The sequence below is a fragment of the Caloenas nicobarica genome, chromosome Z (genome assembly GCF_036013445.1).
Source record: "Caloenas nicobarica isolate bCalNic1 chromosome Z, bCalNic1.hap1, whole genome shotgun sequence".
NCBI classification, from domain to species: Eukaryota; Metazoa; Chordata; class Aves; order Columbiformes; family Columbidae; genus Caloenas; species Caloenas nicobarica.
In genome coordinates, this window is record NC_088284.1 from 54,394,508 (window position 1) to 54,422,024 (window position 27,517).

Sequence of the window (27,517 nt, forward strand, 5' to 3'; positions counted from 1 at the left end):
GGATGGGTGAAATAGTCCTGCTGGGGTGACACAGGGTGCAAACATCTCTAAGCTCCAACACAGGGTTGATTTCAGCTGTGATAACTGGTCTGGCCAATGCTGCTCTGATGCTGGGGACATGCAGAGCTGCCCCAAGCTGTGCTCTAGGCCAAGGCCTCCCTGAAAACTGTCGGGTGATAAGAGCCTGTGCTGGTTTGACTGAAAATTTTCTTCATGAAGTTAAAAATCTTTCTTTCTCACAGCTAGCACGCTCATTATTTGAACTTAGTTTGAGAACAAGAAGATGACACCCCAGCACAGAGTTAATGTTTTTAATTACTCTGGTCTGAGAGCCAAGGACACTCTGAACGCTCTGCCCACAGGTGTGAGGCAGCAAGGAAGGGGGGCGTGGATGGGGCAGAGCTTGACTGACATCCAGGCTGATCAATGAGAGTATTCCATCCCATTAGCGTCATGCTTCATATTTAAGGAGAGTCAGAATCTTCCGGTCTCTCTCTCCAACTCTTCTCTTTGCTCTCGGAGACCTCTTTGGGACATTTAGTTCCTTTGGCCATTTTGCAGAGGTCTCTGGGACTTCCTGCCTCTTTTCCTTTTTTCTGTCTCCGGGATCGGCTGTTGGGACCAGTTGCTGCTTCCTGGGACTGGCTGCTCAGTGTGGACGGAGTTCATGAGGAATTGCCTTGAGTATATTTTATTTTGCATTCTATTTCTATTTTATATATACATTTACTACTAGGGTATTAGTAGTGTATTTTGTTATTTTATTAAACTGTGTTTATCTCAATCCAAGTTTCTACCCTTTTGACTCTCCCCCCTATTTAGGGGGTGGGAAGAGGAGTGAGTGAGCAGCTATCGTGATTGTATTGTTAGCTCAGGTTAAACCACAACACAGCTTTAGCTGTGTTAACAGCAGCATGTTAAGGGTGGTGTTTAGCCACTGCTGACCTCTTTATCTCCTCAGCTGCCACAAAAGCCTGAATTGCTAAACACCCATTAAAAATTTAAAAAAGCATTTTAAATTCTGCCTCTCCCTCCCCAGGCAGCAGCAGTTTATAAAAATACTCTGGAGTTCAAACTGAGTGCACATGTTGCCCTTGGCTGGTGTAGTATTTCACAACCCAAAGAGTTATTTTCTCCTCTGAAGCGTATTTTACCTCAACTTCTGCATCTGCTCAGTAAATGTAGACTATGCAGATATGGAAAATACCAAAGGGTGATTAATCATGTTTAAGTATTTCAGCAAATTGACTTCCCAATATTCAAAGGGAAGAGTACTTTCTTTCTTCTAAAAGGTTTTGATGTTCCTATTTCTTTTAAGTTGCATTCAGCACTTGAGAGATGACCTTTGATAGAACCACACTGAGTGATCCCATTGCATCAAACTGAGAGACACTATATCATCTCTAGCATAGCTAGGGAACCAGCATGGGGGAGAGATTTAGCCCAGTCACTTCTAGTTAATAGTTTATATTCAACCTCATTTTTCTTCAAGACTTTATCTTCCATACTGGGCTCGTTTTTGAAGTTTTGTTCTTGCTGTAGACCTATAGAATATTTATTCAAAAGCACAGTATATGCTTGCCCTCCTTCAAAGTCATTAATTACACTGAACTTGAGATGTGTAATTAGAGTATGAATTTTAATGATGGTGTGCAAGGGGATTTTTCATCCCCTCAGAGTAAGTACCAGTATCAGCCAAACAAAACAAAACAAACAAAAAAAGCTAATGGCTGAGAAATTTGGTCCCAGAAGAGTTTGTATTAGTACAGTCCTTTAGCCTGACTCTACTTCCTCTTGAAAGCACACACACAGTTCACATCCTTGAATAGGCCTTGTTATCAGTACTAGGTGAAAACAACTTTTAGTACTAGTACACCAGATGAAATGTACCTAGGGTAGCATCCACCCCAATCCTCTCCTCCTGCCACATTTCTCCTGTTAGTAAGGAGGCTTTGAGGCTGGAGGAATAGCAGCCAGGATCCTGGTCGGAGCAGTAACTTAGGGCGCAATCCATAGCTCTGTTATTTTGGAAATATAATCCTGCTGAACTGACAGTGTGGACCCAGTGACAGACAAAAAAGGAAAGATAGGACCTTTTGTTGGCTGTCAGGACAGTCTTATAGAGACATTGAGGTTAAATCTCTCACCAGTGGCGCTGGTTTTCAAATCCAGGTAACTTGGACTGCAGGTAAATTTACAGTTCTGTGTAAAAATGTTTAGCCTCACTGTGATGGTGCCAGCACAGGCACCACAGTCAGCAGAGCTCTGTAAGTAGCTTAAGATATGCTGGTTGCGATTTTTACAGCAGTGAAGCTTTGTTGCTTGCGTAACGAGTGTCTCCTCAGGGAACCATGCTGAGCACTGTATATTCACACTGTTTCTAAATTACCTTGGATCTCAATAATATCAGAGTGATTTACCATTAAATGTAGGGAGTGTGAACACAGAGCTTTTTGTGATGTCCTCTTCATTATCCAGTAAGTGAGGGTTCCCACTGGCTGGTTTAAGCTCCTGCTTGTCAAGATCCTCCTGCATTTCCAAGCTCTGGAAACACTGTTAAGTGTGTCAAGAAAGCAGCAGTCACACAGCGTTGTGTTGTGTGTACAGCTTTTCCTTGTAGGCAGACATCTAAATAGTTTCAGGACTTTTGGTCTTTTTTTCAGATTTCTGATCCATAACTGCCCTATTTTCAGTCCATTTGAAATGTTTTATCATGAGAAAAACATTTATTTGTGCTGCTAGAACTTAAAGATGGTTACCATACTCAAGCACATATTGCACCAGCAGTTCAGAGCAGGACACCTCTACTTATGTAAAAAGCAGCTCAGGAAGTAGCTTAGTACTGTCTGAGTAATAATAAGAACAAATAATCATATAACAAACACTGAAATCCTCGAAACTTGTCAGATTCAGACCTCACTTTTAAGCAAGTAGAAATAATTGACATTGTTTTATAGCAGAAGGTTTTGTTTCAGGATAAAGTCTCCTTGAGCTGTACAGACATTCACAGACAGAGCGCTAGTTACAAACATAATTTGTTGTGGTCTTTTGCATAGATAGGGTAATGCTTACTTGGGGAACTGGATCTCTCAAATAGGGTTGTCAGTCACTATGCAGATGGTGCAGGACTCCCCATTGCAAGTGTTGCAATGGCATCTTCTCTGGATCAGATGAGACTCCCCAAACTGTAGTTGAGATGAATTCTTACAGCCCTAATGATCCTAGTAGGATAATAAGTGTCCCTCTCAGTCCTGTTAGCTAGACAACTACCTCAGCAAGTGCACGAACCATGGCTATGGGCTATTTTTAAGTACCTACAAAACATATTCTAACTATCCTAGCTGTGCACAAAAACCTATCCTACCTTACCATTCCTCCTATGCAGGAACAGTATCTGTTGATTATTCAAATTCGCTTATCTATGCACATTTTGGTGAACTCCTTTCTCTGCAGTAGGAAATGTCTGGGGGATCCCCCAGGATTAGTCAGTTTCTCCACCCAGGATGTTAATAGACACATCTCAACATGCCCATAGTGCCTGTCCACTGGTCTCAGCCACAGAGGGGCTGCCAGGGCAAGCCCTGGCATCAGGTCTGGGAATCCAGCACATGGAGATATCCAGTACTAGTTAGGTAGTTGCTTTGAGACAAAACAAGCTAGAATTCAGTCAAGTAATTTGTCACAAATCAGTACACTGTCTCATCTGTACTGAGATAAGCTGGGGAGTTTCCTTGACTAAGCACTCCAGGTATGCAGATGGGCACGGCCTTTGTATACACAGCCCTCACACATGCCAGCTGCACTATACCTATGGCAAGAACTTGAATTTCCTACTTATGCCACAATTATAAACTAATTTCCATGTCGTTTGCCACACCTAACTTCTTGGAAAGTGCAACATGCATGTATTACTTACCTTTAATTCACTTTCTGCCTCAGAGGTCTAATTTTCACAACAGCAGTGGCTATCTTATTGACTCTCTGTAGCATTTAATTCCACTGACTAGAAGGGCAAAATTATTACAAAGTAAAAATCAACTGAGTCTGGACACCTGTCCAAAGCTATACTGCATCCTGCATGAAGCATATTGACACAATGGTCCCACCAAAATAAGTTGTCCTCTCACCATCTATATGGACTATTATGTGTCTAAGCAATAACCAAAAGTGGTGTTGGAAAGATTTCCAGCATACAAAAGGTATAACTTATCAAGCAGAATTTAAAACAAAACAAAAACAACTAAAAAAACTCCACAACACACTCACTGCCCAAAGGAAACACAGTATGCTAACATTTCAGCTCACGTTTGCAAGGGACATTTACTAATTGATGCCAGTTATATTTCTATGCATAAAAGGTTAAAAGAAACAGTCCAAGTGACAGATGGGAAATAGATTTTTTTTGCTCAGTTAAATTAAGACAATTATATCCAAATGCCATATATTGATGAAGATATTTTAGATTAATAAGACATTAAAAGACAGCCTTGCAAACCTAATTGCATTCCTCTGGCTTTGAGCTTATGTTCATACAGAGGTTCCCACCTGCAGATGGCCAAACCCTTCCTGAAACATAGTCATTGAACCAAGATAAAATTTATACTCTAACTAAGTAATTTATCTATTAGTATTCTTCAGAATAATCCTTCCTGTTACCTTTAACTGTATATCTTCTCTTATTCAGATTTTGTTTGTTCTCATCCTCTATTCACATGCAAGTGCTACGGAAGCACCTCTGTAGTGTTCTTTTCTTTTACATAGCCTGTGTCGCATGATTAAGATATCACATAAAATCCCTTTTCTCTTTTTCTTGGAAAGCTTGCTCCCTTTGGGGTTGTCTCTTTGAACTTTCCTGCCGTTGCTACTAATGTGTGAGAATCAACAGCTTCAGGATTCCTGCTGTTCAGCTTTACATGGGTATTTGTCACAAGATAAAACACAATAACCCTCAAAGGTCCTTGACTCCCCTTCAAGAAGTCTTTCTCTCCTAATTCATTGTGTTTGTTAAACATGAAGTTCTTTTACATTAATGTTTCCTTCCCGTCAAGGGGCAACTTTAGAACAACTGGTAAGCATGAAAAAGTTTCATTTCTACTGCCACAGGAAACCAAGGAAGTGAATAATTTTCTCAGTAGTTACTCTGCTCAAATATTCACACAGATTTCAAAAGTATGTCAGAGGGAGAGATGGGAGCCAGAGATTTACTGGGCAAGAGGCTATGACTAGTGTGGACCAAAGACTGAACTCACAGCAGAACCTGGGAGAGAAGAAGGCAGCGCCTGACCACTCAGCCACCTCATAGCTGTGAGAGCAGTACATTTTCATAAAGCCCATCTGGAAAAAAGTTAAAATTATTCTGAAAACGCTGACAGGTTTCCTCCACAATTTATGTAGAAAAAAAAAATCTCCAACATGTGTTACGAAAGAATTAATTGTATTCCAGACAGGCTAGATGTCATGTCTCAAATATTAGATGTTCTGGACTGCCGAGCATTTATTCTGCCCCCGAAGTGCCCAAGACCCTCCCCTCATTAGCTTACTTAATTTTCCAAAAAGTTTAATAATTTCTTTTCTTTCTTAGCAAAAGACTTCAGATGAAAGAACTGGAAAGTTCAATCAATATCAATGCTATATGAGGTACACAAAATATATGTTTGTACAAAAATGGCTGGAAAAATTTATTTAATAGCATTTACTGTCACTTTGTACAGATGTAAAATACGTTTTAAAAACCAAGATCCAGGTGTTTGTGTCCACAGGTTTCTTATTTTTCCAAAACTGTTTTTATCTTGAACAGAACTTTTTGCTTTCTGCTTTTCCCCAAGAACGCGGGACCAGTAGCTGGGAATTTTGAAAAAAAAGTGTCCCCCTTTGATAAAAATGAGTCCCAAAGCCAGGTTTTCCAAGAAAAGTGTGTGTTGAGGGGTGATTTTATGCACATATAATTGTGTTTCTTTCCCAGAAGACAGTAATTTCTTCCCTTCATCTTATTCTCATGATACTGCAGAGTATTAGAGTTTACCTTTTACATTGGTAACCTAGTGAAAATGTTTCTAAAAACTGAATAGGCCATAGTGCAAACACCTGCACCTTGGAGATTACAGATATTAAGAAAGAATGTCTTTTTCATTCATTTTTTTTCAAATAAAGGACATTTTCACTCAGACAAGTCAGGGTAGAGATAAGCAGGGCTGGCTAAATAAATTTTAGGGTATATAGCAAAAAGTAAAGCAACTAACCTTCTACTTGCCAACCATTTGTGAATGATAACCACGCTTTTCTTTCATTCATCTTTCCTTTGATGAGCAAATTCTAAGCAGTAATATGGTATAACCATAAAAATACTTGTCCATCTACAGTGTCACTATGACTCTTCCCACAACAATTCTTTTGGGTTTTTTGCTGGCTTTCATCATGGAGATCTCAACAGCTTTGGGAAAAAATTGTATAGAAAGACATGGTTGCTGGTTGCCAGAATAACAGCATAGCTGCATTTTGTCATTAGGTTAGGATTGAAGATGCTCTGCCCACTTCAAGGCTTAACACTTATTTTGCTTGAAGTCATGGTTTACCCAGGGCACATAAGAGAGATTGTTTGAGATTTTATTATCTCAAAGATTTTGAAATTTTTACCAAAATGTTCTAGAAACCATAGCTAAGTAAAATTAGCACAACTATACATACTGAATATGATAAATTGAGTATGTAAAAAATCAAACTTTTAACAACTGTACAAGTCCTAACTATGAAGTTGCTTTCCACAGTTCAGCAATGAATAAACCAGAATGATCTCACTCTTTTTTAGATACCTCATCTGTTTCTTCATACTCCTGCTCATCTTCCTAGGAAATTATTAGGAATCATATTGCTATATATTTGCCTGCTTTGTATACAGTAATAAGCAGTGCTGTTAATTAATATTTTTATAGTACCCCAAAACCACTTTCTAAACTAGCCAGGCTGTATGATATAGTTTAAAATAGTTTAAAAAAATGTTCATTTCGCAAATTTATTCATTTCCTAGGTTTCAGTCATGTATGATCAAGTAACAGTGGTTCATTGTGCCGGCTGCCTGCAAAGCCATAAAGATACACAATACATTGAAATGAACATTTCCTTAATCCATGTTAAAAAAGTAGATTCCCATACTTATGGTGCTATTTAGCTCTTTTTCCAGACTGCTGTTTTAGTGCATTCCTTTCTTAGTATCTTAGGACTGATGACCAAACCAGCAGCATTATTTCAGTAAATTCACAAACTTCTATGATTAAAAAAGGAAGTAAGAAGTACCCAGGAAAATTATATTTATGTCTTCAAATGAGAATGAACTTCGTCCATGTATTATTCACACTGGGAAAAATATGAATCTCATTTATATGTGAAACACAATGAAAGAACTCTAACTAAGAGGAAGAGCAGCTAGACTTCGTGTAGAAATACCGGGATGGAATATAACGTATCTTAGTGCTATTCTTAGGCAGTGACTCTTCAGTAACTAACTTTTACTCTGTAGTTAGTTGGTAGAATTTTGACAACAAGTGTTTGCTTAAGCCTAGCACTCGTAGTCTAATGTAAAAAAACCCCAAAATTAAGAGTGCAAGTCTTTAATGCCTTCTTGTAGCTGGAGGAATCACGAAAGTGTAAAATGGATATCCAGGCTTGTTATCAATAGAAATAGCAGGATGTGGCATGCTTCGCGCACGTAACATTTCTTGAAACTCCATGTCTTCATGTAAATATTTAAACTAAGCAGAAATGGGAAGAAGTTTGCTGTAAATCAAACACTAAGTAGACTACTGAATGATCCTGACAAAAAATATCAATGAGTTCCCACCTTTTGTTTCACTACATGGTCCCTTGTCCACAGGTAAATGGCATTTTTCATTATTTTTATAGTGGGCTCAGGATGTGTCTTGGATGTGTGGGTGTTTTTTCTTTCAGTATTCTGCAAGTTTTCTAACAAAGTATAGTTCAGATGAGGAAACTTTGCAGTGAAATGATCAAGTCAGTGTTATTCTGACATTTTTCAAATTATGTAATGAGTTGCAAGAAGAAGAGGAACAATAGCAGAAAATACTTCTGTCTTGGCATAGTTTCCAGGGTAGAACTTTCTTCCAACGATGCAAATGCAGGCTACAGATTTTAGGATTGTGTGGGCTGAATTTGAAAATTACTCACTGCCTTGTTTGCTCTGCCCTCTTCACTCTGATAGTAAAAGCATGTCCGAATCCATCAGGAAGAGAAAAGGAAGAAAGGAAGAGAGAAACAGCTGAGACATGCAGTTATCAGCAGGCAATTATATAAAACTTGTTAAAGATATTTGCAACTATTTTTGCTGGTGAATAATGTGCAGAGAGAAGCAATTAGTCACAGAAATTGCTCTACTCACAGGACAAATACAAATAGCAACAAGCTGATTTCAGAATGTCGGACATCAGAAGAGATTCTGAACACTGAAAACAAGAATATTTTATTAAAAGTCATCTGTTCCCTGCTAAAAACAAAACAAAACACACCACAACAACAACAACAAAACCCACCAAAAAACCACTAGTCCTCCTTTGTGAGCAATACTTCAGAGATTCAGACAGTATATATTGCAGCCATATAATTTATAATAGAATTAAAGCATAGTTGGAAGATTCCTCAGAAAGATGCATCATCTTATTTTGTATGTAAGTCTTATTTATTTCCAATAATATATTCAGTCATGCTAGTCCATTTTCTCCTTATTCCTAAAATAGGACATCATTTTTTACTTCTTCACTGGACAAGGCAAAACTCCTGACATTTCAATCCCTGTGTAGAAAGTTATGAATTTAGGTGCCTAATGCGTACACAAATACACGTTGCTGTATTTCAGATCAACAGAACAATCTCTCATTTTTCTTGTCCTTAAAGACAAAAATTATATTCATTCAAATCCTATCTGACATTAATGTCTGTAATAGTACCACTATTTTCAGTGAATTTACACAGAAGAAGTTGTAAATACAAAGAATATCATTTTGCCATACGGAAAATAACAAGCCTGAAAAATATTAGAGAACTCTTTAGTTAAAGGCGCATAATCCGAGGACAGATAACCAAATGACCCTGTCCCATAAGATTTGGCATGCCAGCAGAAAATGCATAACCAACATTTGTTGGGGGTTTGGGAGCTGTCCGTTTTCTCTTTTCTTGCTAGATGAAGTCCCTAACCACTATGAAAATAGAGGCATGATAACATCACAGAAACAGTGACTTGAGAATAGCTGTAAAAAAAAAAAAACAAAACACAACCACCAACCTGTGTTGACCTCTAAAAGATCTGAGTGGGGAAGATTTTCCTCCAGACAAGTGAGGAAAGCCAGAAGTCACTTAAGTACATACACTTGCCTTTGGGATCAGCCCAGGGACCCACTGGCCTCTTGGGGCCCACAGGAATCCTCCCTTCTTGGCTCAAGAAACACTGAAAGCAGGTTCCCATGCTGGCCAAAAGGGGCTGTGCCGGGGGAGCAAGAAGGTGGAGCTGTGAGTGAGCAAGAGCAACCTGAGAGTGCCTCCAGGTAATTAGACTTGGAGTCATACTCACTGGCCCTGTGGATGGATTAACCAGGTGCTGGCTGCTGTTGCCCTGTGCCACGAGTGCCTTTCAGCATTCACCCAGAACTCGCATGCCCTTGCCAGGCACATGGAGATGAAGGAGACCACCCGTGATCCCTCAGGAGTGCACAATTTGGCCTTCTGGGTAAGCATGGTTTCCTTTGCTTTGTGGAGAAGAGGAAGGACTTAAAACCAATGAATGATGTGTGCTTCAGTGTCTGAACAAAGAAACAGCAATTTTCACTCTCACCCTGAAGATATTCTACAACACCCCACATGCTTTACATTGATATCTTGCTGAAGTACAAGGCTCTTGTATAAAAAGCTGGAACACAATCGACACATTCAGGAGTAGGCTCTGCTGATTGCCTTCATCTGCTGCCTGGTATACAAGTATCTTTGAATAGTCTCCTGACTCACTAATATTTCTTAGGCGGATGGATCTCACAACTAGCTCATCCAGCTCTCCCATCTGCTGTGTCAGTTGCTGTTCTTTCCTGAAGATAGGTAGTTCATAGCTCTGTTGAAGAGAAGGTCACCATTATGCAGCAGACATCTATCTCATCAAAACAACGTATATTGATAATATGAGAAAAATAGTCATGTGTTCACAGTGGGACATGTTTTCTTTCTTCCAAGTGTAAAGTAAGTGCAATTGTCTTGTTCCACTCTCAAGAAGAGCACAGAGAGAACATAGGGAGCCAACCCAGAAGGTTCTGTGTATTATGTGCATGAAGTAACATTAACAGCGATTTTAAAAAATATTTCAAAAGCAGAAGCACCAAATAACCTGTTAACCAGCTAGTTATTTTTTCTCGGTGCCCAGCATCCCTGTGCTTTCTTAGGAACTAAGGCAGAGACAAAGAGAAATTTGTGAACCCACGGCCAGGCTGGTTCACTGTACTTGTTACTGAGGGCAGAACAGGTCGGCAGAGACAGTGAAGACTACTGTGTTAGTGAAGTACCCCTTGCCCTCCTCTGCAGCCTCCGACCCTTACACTGCCCCTGAGCTCAGCTAGCAGGGGGATTAGCATGTAGCGGGTGTGAATATTATTCCAATAACACAGAAGGGTCTTTGTAGATACTAAGCATGTGGAATATTATGTAACACCAGTGACATCCAACCACTCATTGGGTTATAGAGACAAAGAAGCAACAGATTGATTTGATAATCTGCCAGCCAGAGCATATTTGTGAAACGTAAGGGAGTTAGGGTCAAGTCCCTACTTCAGTCAATAGTTAATAATTCATGCTAAGGGGGACAGCTTCAAGAGGAGACAGAGAGATAAACCTCTTAAAACATGATAGCCCTGTGGTTAGTGCATTCTCCTGGGTAATAAGATTGTGCTCAATGCATCTGCGCCTCAGAACAGACAGACAAGCAATTTGAACTTGGGTCTCCCTCGGTTCAAGCGAATGAGGTAAGAGATGTCTTTATTTTGGCTTTGTTTTCACATGGAATGTGTGCCTAAGACAGTGCAGTCAGCTTCCTAAGTCTGTGCCTACAAACCCGTGAATAAGAGAAGTCCCTGCCCAGCTGCCGAAGCTTGGAGCAGAATGCTCTTGAATTACCTAAACTGAAAATCACGTCTTTCCTCAGCAGTCTCTGTGGAACACAGTACAGTGACTCAGGTTAATCCTCTGTCTTATGCAGCCAGCTTACCTGGGCAAAGCACAGGGATCCCAGGTTCTTCCTTTCCTGTCTATTTTAGAGTTTGTTAGAGCCTACAAATCCTCTCTGATTTAGATATTTCAGATGCCAAATCATGGAGACTGTCCACTGAAACCTGGGGCCTGAGCCAGGTTTTCCGTTTACTTTTTTTTCCATTAACACCAGAAGTTGTTCACACATTTACAGTCTATCTCTGACTCAACATATAAGTTACTCCCTACAGAAAATAAGGCATAGAAGGAAATAGGTAAACTTCTGCATAGAGAAAAAAAATAAATACTTGACAGTAGAAGCCACTGAGAAGAAAACAATATCATATTTTTTTCCTATTTTCTTTTATTTGACCTTTTCTTGCACAAAGGGTGAACGCTCTTCTTCCTTCAAGATAGTGTCTTCTAGTATTAAGCAACGAGTGTCTTCCCTAAACAATGAAATACAAAAGTGTTGTGGAAAGGGATTAATTTAAATCATTTTAAGTATCAGTGTGGGATTGCACTTCATAGGTACCTTCAGATGTACTGCAGACATTTAATGATTAATGCACAAAGGGACAGAAAAAATTAGACAGGAATGAAGTAAACCCAGGTTACATAGTTTGTTTTATAAAGTAAACAAGTTAAGAAAATAGCTCTCAATGTAATACAAAGCAGATCAAGGCTAACAAGTGATGGATGAAAGATCATAACAGTGCTTTATTGTATCGGGAATGAGAGGCATTTTGCCTTCTGTTCTGGAGAGACTGACAGGATGAAGACGTTGTAATATGGAGATACAAACCTTTCAACTAGTCATACAAATGGTCAAAGGAGGATAACTATTTGAGTTCTTATCAATTTTGTATTGGCTATTGATATTTAAACACACATGTTCTTCTGTGCTGTGATAGGTTTTTCACTGCATTACAGAAACATCAAACTTTTTCAACTGTTCTGTAGCAGACCCTCAGAAATCAGCTAACCAATGTTAACTTAAATAGAGGGCACGCATCCATATAGTATAAAGTTCTATTAACACCATCAGTTAGATTTTTAAAAAATGCATGATCCTGCAAAATATCTGCTCCTTCTTTTGTACACTACACAGATTCCACTTGAAATGTTATAGGCATAATGTCAAAAACTTCAGGTCCTCCATTATTGTGATAATACCAGTACTCAGAAGACCCAGAAGCAACTTTTTACTTCGTAACAGCTGAAAATGTTCTTGAAAGACAACAGACAACAAAACATAAATGTACAGCTTTGCTGTATCTCTTGTTCTGTCTCTTTCTTTGATATTAGTGATATCTCAGTTACTAACAGCCATTTGGATGTACTACAATGAGCAAGCTCTTTGTGTTAGTTTTAAGAAGGTACATAGCTCTACCCACACTGCCCAGTCTTCCGAAGAGTGCTCTGACCCTTCAGCTCAACATGTATCCTTAATAAAACCCTAATTCAATTGTTGAGATCTACATGCTAAAGTTACCTGCTTTGGATGCTATCTCATAGCTTGAATCAACAGATGCTGCACTGCTTACACCAAGACATTCAGGTTTTTGATATATTCTTCCCCTTGAATATGTCAAGAAAATTAAGGAATCTAAATCATGATATTCATAGTCTCATCACTATTCAGAAGATTGTCCATGTTAAGTGTCTACATGGTGATACAGACACATACATTCTGTATCTATATCCACAATAATATCATATAGAATTTATAGAAATACTACAGTATCTCTTGCATTCAATGTGGTTCAGTTAACTTCTCTCTGATGGCACTGGCTGGAGATCACTGCAGTTGCCCACAGAATTTTCTGCTCAGAAACCCTGCAACACTAACAGTAACCCTAAAACTGAGATTAGATTTACCTAACTTGTGTTTAGCCATCATTTAAGAAGCAAAGGTTTTACCTGATTACTTCTAATCATTCAGATCTCTGTTAAAGATGACATTAAACAACAAGCCACATTTACTCCTCAAGAAATTGTAAAAGCTGGCTTATAAAAAGGAATAGTACATAGGGGAAAAAAAATACCTGACTTTTAAAGGGAACTCAAAGGTAAACATAAAATAAATACAATACAAAGGGAAGATAACAGCTAATAAATATTTATTGTTCACTGGCCTCCTATTGTCAGTGTTATGATGCATTAAGCAGTTGGTACCTGTTTCTGTAGTAGAGCACACTATGCTCTTAAGAGGGTGACTTGAGGAAGGGTCTCCTTTAAAATTCTGTTTCTTACTCATGCTTCATAAGGCCACTGGTACTGCCATATCCTATGTTAAGCATAACCTATGCTTGCTTTCTGCCTCTCATACCTTATGCTAGCTCTAAGAGCAAATAGATTCCTATTTCTTTTTTATGACCAGCTTGTGTCAGTCTATCATTTTAACTTCTTTATCCTGTATTTCAGGATACCATCCAACTGTCTTACTCAAAACTGACAACTTAAGCTTTTAAAGAAAACACTAATGTACTCAGAGGTGGGTGCGCCTAATTTACAACCCATTTCAAAACACCTCATGAAGATTTAGCTAACTGAATATAAATCTGACAGTACATGTTTTTTATCTGTTATCTCTAGAGCTCATTTACTATAGTTTAACACATGGATAAGGAACATTTATCCCTCCTGCTCTGTACACTGAATGTTATAATTTGACAGGAATTTATAAATGCTATGATTATTGATCTAAACAATTCTTTCTTAATATTTAAAATGCATTTTAACTCCTTCAGAATCATGACACTCTGGCGAGCAAAAGATAGTACATGTGGGAAAATTTAGATGAACCATCTTCAATTACCCTGAATATTAAAAGAATAGCAAAGTTTTGAGCTGTAAATCCAACGGCTTCATTTCAGATGACTGAATGCAAGCCAAAATCCAATTAAAATCAACAGAGTGACTTAAAAGATTTGCTTCTGAAGCATCTGTTTTCCACTGAGTTCCTTAAGTACCCTGATTCTAATCTCAACAGATAATGTAATGACCTACCCTCAAACCATAAACAGTTTAAGCAGCTGCCTGGGTGCTCTGATAGCCAATCTATTTTCATCACTAACTGGCAGGGGTGGGAAACCATCTACTCTGGAATGAGTGGTGATGTTGTTAAAAGCAAAGCAATAGAAGTTAGAAACCCAATCTTCCCTTGGACGGCAGGGAGGAGACAAGAGGGAAGGTCAAAGGATATAGTTATGCAAAAAGACTTGGCAAATTAACTGCTCATCTAGAGGGAACTAAACAACGTTGAAAGAGCACTTCACTTACGAGATAGCTCCATGCCCTTGACGTTTAATCAAATATTTCACAAGCAGAAAATCCAATCAGTAAAAGTACAGCAGAGTGTGAAAGCAGAAGCATAACTGTGTAACACTTTTCATGTTGTCAACATTCAAAGCAGGTTAATCACTTCTGTAATCTTTCAAGTGTGGCCTAAAGAGAACAGAATTTTCCCACCCAAGCTTCTCCAATTTGGTTTTAACTTCCTGCTTCCTCATGTCACTATAGATTGAGGAGGTTCAGAAGACACTTGGCATATTATTGGGTCTGGCCTGTGCTGGTAACAGGGCTGTGTGTCCCTACGGCTTGAACTCCCATTTTCTGCTGCCATGTTTTGTCCTGCAGACACTTCCGGGGAGGTGGAAAAGGACCCCAAGCAAATTTGGTAGAAGCTTTTCTGCCCGTGCTGGGTGCTTAGGTAGTAACATTTGCAACAGCAGGTGATAAACACAGGCAGATTGACATTTTGGTGAAGAGGTCCTTCAGCAAACTCAGAAATACTCTAAGCGAACAGGAAAAATGAATAGGCATTTTTGTTTGTCATTTGAATATTGCTATTCTTATGAGAAATTTAAAAGATTTTTTTTTTCAAAGGCTGGGCTTAAATACCATGCATTTTCACCAAACAAAAAAAACCCCATTGGGTAAAGGGGAGGATGAAGAGATTATACTTGAACGATCATCTGCGAAATATATGAAAAACTACTCAGCTAGATAGCACTAATTCAAAGACTGTTTTAGTCAACAGAAGTTGTCTCTAACTGAACTAAACTTGTTAACAATAATAATTAACCTGTTTCTACTGAAATTGGAATATGCCAGAAATGTGGTATGATCAGTTGAAATGCATGCTTTTTACGCTTGCAGAAGATAACACATTCTGCAGTGTGGGTTATTTAGAGTTCCAGCAATCATGTGATGCTCCTACTAGTTTTCTGTTACATTACTCATAGATTCATATATTTTAATTACTGTATAAATGAAACTCTTATGTAATTATTGCTGTTGAGAAATGGTTGGACAAAGTGACTTCTAGAAGTTTCTTCCAATGCAAAGTATTTTGTACTTCTGTGGCTTGTAGAGAGCAACTCACGTGCTTACTGTTTTTCACAGATTTGCTGACAAAAATCCTAAGTAACGTTTTCTCTTTCTTGCTCAGCAACAAACACAGAAATCTTCAAAGACACTATCCTCGGGGCACACGTGTGTCAATTACAGAAATGTACACCTTACACTTCATTATTCCATCCTCTAGAGTATTTTTAATATGTTGTATTTCAATGGTACAGTTACGCACTGCTTTTTTTGTACTGTATAGAGTGTTCAGTAGAGGCTTCATTGTTGACTGCAGGGGCAGCTTATGGCAAGCTCCTCAGACACCATGGTTAGAGGGCGAATGAGTAACAGAGGTATTTTTTAAAAAATAAATACCTCCCTCTTAAGGGAATGCAAAGATTCTCTTTTCTTAGAAGAAAAGGAACTGATCTACCGGCATCTGGTTTATCGCGGCCACAGCAGGTGAATCAACAGTTTCTTGCAACTCCCTCCTCTTCCCCCAGACACACAAGGTTCCAGAAACACTTTTACTGAAACAGATTTTTTTGTGAAATTTAGAGGCAGAGTATCTTTAAGGAAAACATGTTACTGAAAAGTGTTCTGGTTGCTTCTAAGGCCATGTCTCTGCTAAAAGGCAAAATTTAATTTATGTCTAGTACTATTGCTTATTCCTGCCTTTATCGTAATTTACTATGATTAAGATTATTTCTTGTTGTTCATTTGGGAATGATTCCTTTCTTAGAAGGCTAAATGTAGCTACTAATTCAGTGGTTTTATTACTGTGTAAACAATGAGATACTTGATGCAATAAAACACCGTTAAATGACCATAACATAGCTGCTGCCATAAGAAACCACTGAAATCGAAAACATTCATATCGATTCTGGATATAAGTTATCTGACATTTTCTTTAAGCAGCTTTCCTATGAAACCAAAATAAGAACTAGCCCTTCAGGGATCATTAAAAAGAAATAATGTACCCTTTAAAACATTAAGAAACAAGAAAACTCAGCTTCAGGAAAAAAAAAAAAGGGGGAGCTGCTTATGGCTGTCTTCAACTCTCAGTACACTCTGATAAAAGGAAAACCACAGAGAATTAGTGTAGTAGAGCTAACTGCTCTCTTTAAACATATTCTGAGTGTTTTATCTCAAGAGCAATAGAAGTACCTGTTGTGAAAAATATGGATTTACTGCATATGCATTATGAAATGGACTAAAAGGTACTAACAGAGTGGGGAAGGCCCAAACAGGCCGTTTTGCCCTTGGTAGGGAGAAGGGATAGACCTTTGTAAACTTGCTGAACCAGTTCTGAGGCAAAAGGCAGCAGCGGAGGGGATGTGTGAGTTTGGGTTGAGGTAACAGCAGATTCACCTCAGTTGAGCACCATCCATGACTGAGGCAACTTTTTGTGTAATAGTGTAGAGACTTGAACATCTGCACTCTGCACACTGAGTTTTGGGACCCCCTCATTAGTAAAGCAAAACATGGAAGCACAGGCATCAGGGTATGAATAAGTTATTACCACGTGAGAAAGGCTTCCAGCTTTTGACTGGAACTGACATAATTTCTGCTCTTTTCATGCCCCAGAATGACGATGAACATGTGGATGTTATAAATCTGAAAAGTCTCGGAGACAATTCACAGAGAATCAAGAATTCACAAAATAAGAAAACTGTGCATACTAATCAGGTATGTTTTTTTCTTTCTTTTCTTTCGAATAATAAACTTCAAGTTCAATGTCAATAATCGACTGTGATAATACACCCAAGACAGATATTTTAACAAAAGCTGAACTTTATTTGAAATTCAAAACCAACAGGGAAACGAGTTCTGTTCTCGTAAATACTTGAAGGAAAAAAAACACAGAAAATTGACAGGACGTGTAGGATTCAGAAAAATGTTTTCTAATGTCATAATGGCTTGATACGAGATACAAAAGAGGTATCAGAAATGGTGATCAGAGGGAATACTATGGATGAGGAGTTGATATACAAGCATTTTCTCTCAAGAAGTTAGAATAAAATAAGCTGGAAACGTTGGATTTTGTGATACTATCTTTCGGTCAGACAAGGCACACATATTATTAAATATGTACTGATCCAAAACAGTGGAAATTTCAGACAAACAGAAACTGGAGGCAACAGTGCTGACATATACCTGACCAGAGAAAGAAGAGAATACAACACAGATGACTTCTTACTGAACACATTCATTTTGACTTCCTTTGACTGTTCACTTGCTTAAGCCCACATAGTGAGTAGCTCACTATGAAGACATGACAGTCAGGTAAAAAAAATCACAAACAAACAAACAAATGCAAAAAACCTGCCAAACAACAACCAAACAAATAAACAAACAAAAACCCCACAAAACAAAACAACCCAGATATTTTGCTAGTGTCATGTATTAATATTTTCATATCCACGGTCCAAAAATATCTATTTGAAAAGTTCCATTAAAATCTTATAGTACTTTCCTGTGCTGTAATCGTATTTACTTGCCAAGTTTGTTGATGGTACTTTAAGCAGCACATAAGAAATAGGGGTTTCCTGATGTTGTGGATATTCTTTTCTATCTTTCAATGGTTTTGGGGTCTGATCTGGGGCAGCAAAGGCATGCTGCCAAAGAAACGTCTCTGTTCTCAAAGTTGAAGTGATTCCAGATCTACAGTGATGGAAAGGATCACCTGGACTGTTCTGATACACACTGATATGCACTCCTGGGAACTAGACCAGGATCTGAGATCCAAGGAGAGGAAGGTAATAGACAGCACCTATATCTTCATCTTCAAAAAAGCCAGCAGTGAATGAAAGCTTGATTTTCACCAAAGAAACCAATTTCCCACTGAAAAGGTTCAGCTGAAAGTGTTCAGTCACTACTTTGTGCCAGTGTAGTAGAGAGAATGTATATCCACACTGACATTTTCTCAGGCACACTGTGATTGAGGCAGAAGAATTTATTTTGAGGTTCTGCAGAGCACGGGCTTTGCTGTGCTCCTGCTGGAGCTCCACACAGCCCTGGGGTTAGCCTCAGCCAGGGCCAACACTCCCCAAAAGCGAGAGTTCATATTACGTTCGGCCACAAAAATAGAAGAAAAGGCTTTTGGATCTATTGTCCTTTTCCCTTGTGTATGTGTACAGAGTTAGAAATGAGGTGATTTTTTAATTTCAGATTTTCTTAGCATCTTTTAACGTAGAGGTGGGAAAGCATTTGTGACAATAAAATTGTGACACGATCATCTTCTGAGCATATTGAAATACATTGTGAACAATATGAAATGATTGATGCTTTTATATTGAAATACTCAAAAGAAAAAAAAAAGGTTATGTTCTCAAGAAAAACAGTATATTTCTGAAATTCAAAGAGCCAGAGCCCAGGCTATGGGTGATCCATGTGAGCTCCTGGGCTGGGGAGGATGCTGTGGCATGAGGGGAAAGCGATGGGTGAACAAAGGCTGGGCCGGGCAGCACGTGAAGTGGGGGGACTGGGGACAGTGGTGGGGATGAAGGCAGGAAGTGTGGGACTGCAAGCTGTGACCAGAAGAGAGGACATGAGCCACAGGGAGCACAGTCGTGTGCTAACATGAAAGCATGGCTCTTCAACCCAGAGGGCTGGACTCTCCTGATTTATAACGTAGGTTCAAAAATCTGTGAGAAGTGCTGTCATGCAACATACCACAAATTTAAGCCCAGGAATAATTGATATTTCAATACTATCAGCACTCAGTGTCCCTCAGGTGAGAAACCCATGTCCTAGAGCTGCTAAGAAGAGTGCTCCCAGTTACCAGAAATACCAGCAACTTAATAGGTGGCAGCATCTGCATTTTCCAGGTTTTGCTTTACTTCACAGTCAAGACCAAAGAGAGAAAGAAATTGAGTTTAGTGAAAATGTGGCCACAAGTCACAGTGCAGCTCCACAGAGCCACATGGCTCCCACCACAATCTCCTCCAAAAACTGCAGCCAAGATGGCTGAGAAACTCCTTCCTGTGTCATGCTGAGCTTTCTCCTAGAGGACTGAATAGTGGCTTCTGCATACATACACCTCCACACTATTTTAATTACCAGCTGTGTGTTAATTTTGCCTTTGAGCTGGTTCAGGTGCCTCACTGGGAGCTTATGCAAGGCTTTCCAGAGATTTCCGTGGCACTTGTAGCAGGAAGCCAGGCAGAAGACAGGGGCCTGGCCAAGGTCCATGCGGAGCTTGCTTCACACAGCAGTTTGGGGAACGTGCTTAGCACAAATAATAGCCACACAAAAAGCAGAGAGAAACCTACCTGCAGCCTGCCACCGCTCGGGGTGGCTGGGCACAGGGGGCCAGCTCCTCTCGAGAGGGCAGGACAGGATGCCCAGCTCAGGAAAACACTCTCTGCCTTCCTCATGGTCCCTGGCCAGACACCCGAGGGCGGGCGACCGGTCGCAGCGCCCTGGCGAGGTGCTGCAGCGGTGGCACGGGCATGGCACGAGGGCCGGCTGCCGTTACGCCGCTGCTGTCGAGCCCAACTGTCGCCTGCTCCCGTTCTACCGGCGCCTCCGTGGGCCCTGCCGTAAACATGCAGGTGCGTACCCGTGGGACAGGCGCGTTCCCCGGCCCTTGCGGGTCGGGCCAGGGGAGGTAACATGGGGTAGGCACAGCACGGCAGCCCCCACGGGTGGGCTGAGTAGCTTTGGGGGCTGTGGTGCTCCCACCAGCCTCAAACAAGCTGGAGGTCGGGCTGCAGTTCAAAATCTTTAACACAGCCAGGCTTACGCAGATTCAGGCAGCAAAAAGGTGCCTTCCTGACGAAAATGTGCTGTCTGGCCAAATGTCAAGTTTCTGCTACAAAGCCCAAGGGCGCTATCTCTCTTTGAAGGATTGTCACCCATTACTTGTTCTCAGCAGCTTTTCTTAAGAATAAATTTATTTGGCTTAGTTAAATTTTTAAAACAATAAGCCCTCCCTGCAATTAACCATTCTCCGTGAATAAAACTTACACCATATTAAAGTTCTGCGAAGAGAGAAGCAACAAAAACAGGAGGTGTTGGGCAATCTGGCTGATTAGCAGCTCTACCACCCCTACCTGTAGCTCTCACATTTTGGTGTGTATGCAATGGAGTTTGCATAGGTCCCACTCTGAGTAACACCGGTATTTTTTTTCTCCCTGATTTCCCCTTTCAAAATGGTTTGGATGGCTTGGGAAAGTTCACAGCCGCAGTCTAACCACAGGGTTTGCATGATGCTGATCTCAGCGTCGGGGGCAAACAGGACAGCAGGAGCCACGTGCTCCATGCAGACGGGAAAGTCTTGAGGCTGCTTCAGCCACCTGCCTGCGGGGATCTGTTCTTTCACACCTTACTTAGCAAGCACACACCCCTCTCACAGCCTCGGCAACAATCTGTTTTCCAGGCAGATGAACGCATCGGTATTGGGGATGAACGCATCGGTGTTGAGGATGAACGCATCAATATTGAGGACTATCTGCATGAAAACAAAAATTACTCAGTAGATGACAAGCAACCACGCTTGAAAGGGTAATGTCTTGGGGATGAGTAAGTTTTCCACTCGCTTCATCCTGGCCTAAGCAATAAGCTGCTAGTGTTTCTGATCCTGGAGCAGCAGCTCTAAATTTCACTGCAACACCACTACACTACACACAGTTTGTGCTACCTAGCAATTTGTGTAATACAGAAACACATTGTATTTAAAATTATTATACCTGTCTTGGCTTGATTGTGGGGTGACAATAAAACCGTGGCAGATGTATTGTTAACCTCCTCTCCCCCATCTTTCCCCTTCAGCCCCTCCCTCTCCCCACTTCCCACTAAGGACAGGCGATTGGGAGGGAAAGAAGGACAGAGAGAAGAGAGTTGGAAAAATTAAAAATGTTTTACTAATGCTACTAACAAGAAATAGAGAAAATAATACAAAATATACAAAACCAATCTGTAAAGTCCCGGCAACTGCTCTGGCAGATGTGGGGCTGGCACCCGAAGTCCTGGACTGGACTCTGCAGCCAACCGGAGCTGGATTCAGTCTGTCACTGGGCCTCAGTTCGCAGGGACAACTCGCAAGGTCCTCTCCCAATGTCGGCCATAGGGAAAAAGGGGACGAGATCCTCGTGATCCCCCACTTTTATATGAAGTATGACGTGAATGGGATGGAATACTTTAGTTGGTCAATTTTTCAGTTCACCTCCTGCTTGCACATCTCACGGGATGCATCATTATCATGACCTTGCATTCCATTGCTACGTCTACCAAAACATGGACCTAACTCAGGAAAACTGCAGTTAGTAAGAAGACTTTAGCTGACAGGGAAATTCACTAAAAGAGAAACTTGTTTTTAACAAAACCAGGACAACCTTTCAACTGACATGTGTGATCATGGAACTATCCTTCTAAAGCCTTGCAAATTAAAGGAGTAATATTTTTTCATTTCAGACATTAACTGCTTTTCCAATATTTTCAAAAGAGGCTTTTTCAGGAAGTTAAAGATTCGCTGTTGTCCTTCAGTTTGCACTGCTATTTACTCCAGTGCAAAATAAGAACAGAATAGCTAGGGAAAAACAGCCATTTTGATGAAGCAGAATTTTTACACTTCATCAGCTCTGGTGCCAAGTGACCACACAGTGAAAGTGTACATCTACATTTTACTTGAGAACTCGTTTTTTTGATGAAAACTACAAACCCTGTATAAGACATTAAAAAAATAAGATACAATACTTAAATTTATATTTTGATGTCTTTTTTTTTTTTTGCCATATTGAATCTTCATATAAGCCTTCACAGAAATCATGCTGTATTTTTCCCCTGATTTCTATGACTGTATTTTTTTATGCAGCACACCATTTCAGCTTTGAACCTGTCTTTCTATCAGCAGACTCTAGCAACTCGCTTACTGGGTATCTCATATAGGAGTTTGTGTCAGTTAGATTGAAGTACATGGAAAGATCTCATGCCTCTACAAATGATAACCTTTATATACAGAAGTAGTTGTAAAGATTTTAATCACGCTTTTGAGTTGTACATACAGAACTTAGAGACTTCTTAATCTGATCAGGTTTACTGATACCATCATATTAAAATACTGCTTTGAAAATCTAGCAAAAGTATTTAGAAATCACTTAAATATTCTCTGTTTTCTCCTCTCTATTCTTTAGAGATTTTCTCATTCCTTTAGCAGTACATAACAAGAAGCACTTTTTTGTTTAAAACATTTAAGGTCTTATCTAGCAAAAACAAAAGCTGAGATTTGATAGATCAAACACACAAGTTTTATAGGCCTCTCCAGTGGTGAGTATCCAGTGTCTACCCAGAAGTATGCACATTGCACAGGCAGATGTCAGCAAGCTAATGGCTGTACAAGGTTAGCAGGGTCTCTCCCTCTCAAACTTGGGCCCACAAGAGTGGCTCGACAGGAGCTATCTCTGCACAGAGATGGACTGAGTTTAGGCAGAGATGAAGCCTGTATGTTTTTTTTTAATATATTCTTGTTTATTTGTAGTCCCATGGAGAGCTGAGGCATAAATAAGGTTTAATTCACAGAGGTCACTGTTCCAGAGGTCCCCTTGTTCTTCTATCAGCAGCAGGTACCATTGCCTCAGGTAGTGAAAGCTCCTGGTAGGCTGGAAGCTGAAGAGCACTTTGCTCTATTCTGATCACATTCCAGATACAGTTTGTTTTGTGTTTTCCATTTTCATACTTGGTTTTGTACTTTGTCTAGGTTTTTTTTTTATGTTGAGCACCTGACATGGGCGATAGTATCTCTACCAAGTTATTTTTTGTAAATTATCTCCTAAAAGCAGGCACTGACTAATCTAGTGTTTTCCTTGTATCTGCTCAATAGGGGCATTCACAAAGTCTGCCTGAATTTTGAATGTATCATTGATTTCTTTCAACAGATAGTACTGAATAACCTGTGGTCTGAGACACAACCCCTTTGAAAGATCAGTCTGTGCATAACAAAGATTCACTACATGCGTTAACAGGTGTTAACATTCACTTACAGAGTGAATGCAGACCAGGAAAAGGATTTCTGAGTTTCAAAATGCAAGCAAGAATAGTTTTGGCATATGCAAATATTTCCCATTAAAGTTCTCCTTTAAATGTACTTAGGTGATATCTGCTTTTTCAACAACTTTGGTTAAGTAAAAGTCATCAGCAACGTGCTACACTTGAAGCCTATAGAATCAGCCTTCAGAAAAGAATGTTTCCCTAGTAAATTAACCAGTTTTCATAAGGTAGATTTTTTTTCCTGCCACTTTCAGACCATAACTGCACGTTTATGACATGTATGCCTGATACCAAAGTGATAATCACCTAAATTAATAAAATAACAAGGGAGAGAGACATATTAGAGCAAAGAAAAGATCACAAGGAATTGTAGGAATTGTAATCTTAAAATAACAATTTTAAATCCCAAAGGACTCATAAGCAGCAGCAACAGATAGTAGATAACATTTTTTCATTTTTTGGTTGATGGAAGAGCTGTGAATTTGAAAAAGTAACTGGCTTATTCATGTATCTGTCTCTCATTTCTCTTTTTCTTTCTTTTCCTGTTGTATCTGATCTCTTTGCTGAGACTGGGTAGATGTTCTAACAAGTAAAAAACAAAACAAAGCAAAACAAAACAAGTGAAAAAACCAAACTGAAATAAAACCCCCACAAACAAACAAACAAACAAACCTCAAAACCAACAACAAAAAAAACACGGTTATGATTTGTGAGGCAACGGGAATTCCCAGAACTAAAACTGAAATATCAAAAGCAATCAAAATTTCTTAGAGACACTGTTAATCTTTGTGCTGGCAAAGGAGTATGTTCCTGCTCTGTTGTTCTGAGTGCTGATATGAATTAAGTTAATATTCCTTGTTTCTCCAACTTCTTTTAAAATTTTGTGTATATATAAGTATATCAGTGCAGAAAATAAGGGTATTTATGCTAAATTTCAGTGTACATCTGACTCCAGCTACATCTAGTTTCCAAACAAGTACTGTCTGGATAATTAGTATCCCTAAATATAACTTTGCCTTTACAGCCTGTAGGGTGTGAGGGAGGGAAACAGAGTTTTAGAGAGACAGAGTTATAGCAGTGGTTTCTTTTTCAGCTTGCACAATACGAGGGTGTGTATTTAGCTGCAGCTTTTTTAACTGAAATACATCCACATCACCAGCATGCTTAGCATTGGAAATCTGTGTTGAATTAAGTCCCTTAACTGCCATTTCCCTAAATTCTATCCTCCCTCATGAAATCACTTTGTATTACCCTTAGTGAGATAAGAACAAAAGTGAAGTATGTAATAATTGAGAAAACATATACTAGAAGAAGACATTCAAATATAACAAATTATTTTAGCTTCCATGAACTGATGAGTCTTAGATAAAAAGTTAATGTATTTAACAACCAAATTTCAAATATCCAGAAACATCTATGCACACTGTAATAAGGTTTATAGATGGATACTGGTTATTTTGTACACACAAATGCAGCCTTAGGCCTTCACAACTATAGCAATACTACTGCTCCACATACTAGTGCTGGCCTGGCTGTATTAATAATCATTGTGGGTCTAGTAATGGGCACTGAATCTTTAGCTACCTATTCAGTTTACACTAACCCTGTTAACAGACCTCCTCATGGAAGATCTGTCTTTCAGAGGCTAGCAGAAGTAGCCTGATAACTTCAGCCCATTAGATAGTTGGTGGATTGTCCCATTAGATATCTGCCAGATTTTCTTTTTTATTTGTCCAACATCAAACCAGAGAAGTCCTCCCCAAAAGTTCTGCAGATGTTGGCACAGTTTTCTTTGGCACTTTGGCATCCAGATTTAACCCTTACCAAGTGCAGCACACTCTAGTGAAGAAATTTTGGTCAATTTAACCTAATTTTCCTGTGCAAATTACTCTTTTTTTCTACAGCTTGAGTTTCTGTTCTGTTTGGCTTTTTTGTTTTTGTCTTTTTTGCATTTTCCTAGGCTTTTAGAAAAGAAATATGATGAAGCCTGTGAATATTGCAAGGAACATAAAACCAGAATTCAGTATGGGATCTATGGAATTTTAATAACAGGTACAGTATATTACATCCAGGGTTGCCGAAGCCTTATTTATTTACATACATGAGATCATAGACTATGCCTGTCTTCTATCTGGCACAAAAACTCTAGACTGTCATAAAGAATGCATTTGAAAGGAGGTAAAAATGAATTTAGTCCCAGAGAAAAGTCCAGATCATCAAATCTCCACTCATTCCCAAATGTAACAAAAGCACTGATCTTGCTACACTGCTCCCATAGCACATTTCAACTCTGACTAGCAACTACATTTGGGATAAAATAGTTCAGTCTTTGTGTCGACTCCACTACCAGCCCTCTCCAAGAGGACAGTTAACCTACAGATTTAGGAACTTGCCCAAAACCATGATATCACATTAAAGAGTCAGCCACCAGCTGGGGCTGAACTTAAGTCAGCAGGCAAGTTTTCTGTTCCAGCCCATATCACTGGATATCCACAGCAAATGTTTGCTAGAGGAAATGTCTTTTATGTCAGCATGCACTACAAAGTCATGCAGGTATTTTTCTTTGTCTGTTTCCTAATTATCCACTAGGCTGGTTTGTTTCCTTCCACTTCACCAAGTTTCTTTTTGAGATCTTCCTACTTGAACACTGAGAGCACATAGACCTAAAATATGACAGACATGAGTGTACCATAAAATATATGGTTATAAAAAGGATGCTTGCGTGCTGAATATCCTGCCCTCCTAGAATCAGCTCATCTTGCTTTTTCATAGTACAGACACATCCTGGCTCAAGAAAGTGAGTGAGTTCTAAGGATATATCAGGGTTGCATGCATTAGTTCCATAAAAAACAGTAGTTCTTCCTTATTTGCCATAGACAAAAACAGATTTTTACAAGAACTGAATGTTTCATTGGGCAGCATGTTAGCAATGAACCTGCCAAATGACAAATCATTTCACAAGTAATTTACAGAATAAACTACTTCTAAGCTTCTCAGTTACTTGGGAGGGCCATCAAATCAGGCAATTGACAAATGATTCTAAGTGGTTCTTCTAGTTTTATTGGATAAACCCATCCTCCTGTGAGAGAAGGAACAAGACCCTTAATTCACAGTTTTTACACAGGAAAAAGCAGTTCTGTAGACATGTTTAATTTTCTCAAATGATTAATGTGTTTCATATGAACTTGACTTGATCAAAGCATATGACCTGCTTTGACAGGGTGAAAGCCACCTTTCATATCAATGAGCATATCTAAAGTAAAAATGCTATCTATGAAGGCAAAATTTTTTAGTATTTAGGCCAAGAGTCAGAATAGCACTTAAAAGATAACACAGGCCTGACTTTAGCCACATCCTTTAAATTTAAGATGTGAATCTGTTTTTAAAAACACCAATGTAACTAACATATATATTCTTGTTTCTATGACAGCATACTTGGCAGGAGTTATTGCAACCTGCAGCTTGAATTTTCAGAGAGCCTTGCCACTCTTTATTGTCACTGTCCTAGCCATCTTCTTCATCTGCTGGGATTTCTTAACAACTAAGTATGAAGACAGAATTGCTGTTTTCTTTTCCCCTGCAGAAACGTATCTGAAGAAACACTGGTTTTGGCTGAAATGGTAAACATTAATTACTTCCTATTTATACAAAAGGATAAAAAATTAGTCAATTTACCCCTATAGTTTTATTTCAGCTTATACAACCATAAGCACATGGAGGTGGATCATTCATACAAATTGCAATAAGATCAAATAATACCTACAGAATAATTCAATATTTCCAGTTTATAATTGTCAGGCTCACCTTTAAGATTGCAATGCAGTAGCTAGGTGTCAAAAATCTTGGCAGAAAATGTAAAAATGTTCCTCAAATTGAGATAGAACAAGGTTGTGGTTGCAAGAGAATATGTCCACAGAAGTTCAGGTGTGTTGTAGCCTCCTGCATT

General features: G+C 39.3%; 1 protein-coding gene across 1 annotated transcript in view; it reads left to right on the forward strand.

The window, feature by feature from the left end:
- Positions 1-9,673: 9,673 nt before the first annotated feature.
- SLC28A3 (solute carrier family 28 member 3) overlaps positions 9,674-27,517 on the forward strand; it is a 42,972-nt gene continuing 25,128 nt past the window's right edge. Inside the window, exons 1-6 of the mRNA XM_065656946.1 lie at positions 9,674-9,730; positions 17,170-17,271; positions 19,095-19,097; positions 21,011-21,090; positions 25,532-25,623; positions 27,002-27,191. Coding sequence (XP_065513018.1) covers positions 9,674-9,730; positions 17,170-17,271; positions 19,095-19,097; positions 21,011-21,090; positions 25,532-25,623; positions 27,002-27,191 — 524 coding nt within the window. The remainder of the gene's footprint in view (positions 9,731-17,169; positions 17,272-19,094; positions 19,098-21,010; positions 21,091-25,531; positions 25,624-27,001; positions 27,192-27,517) is intronic.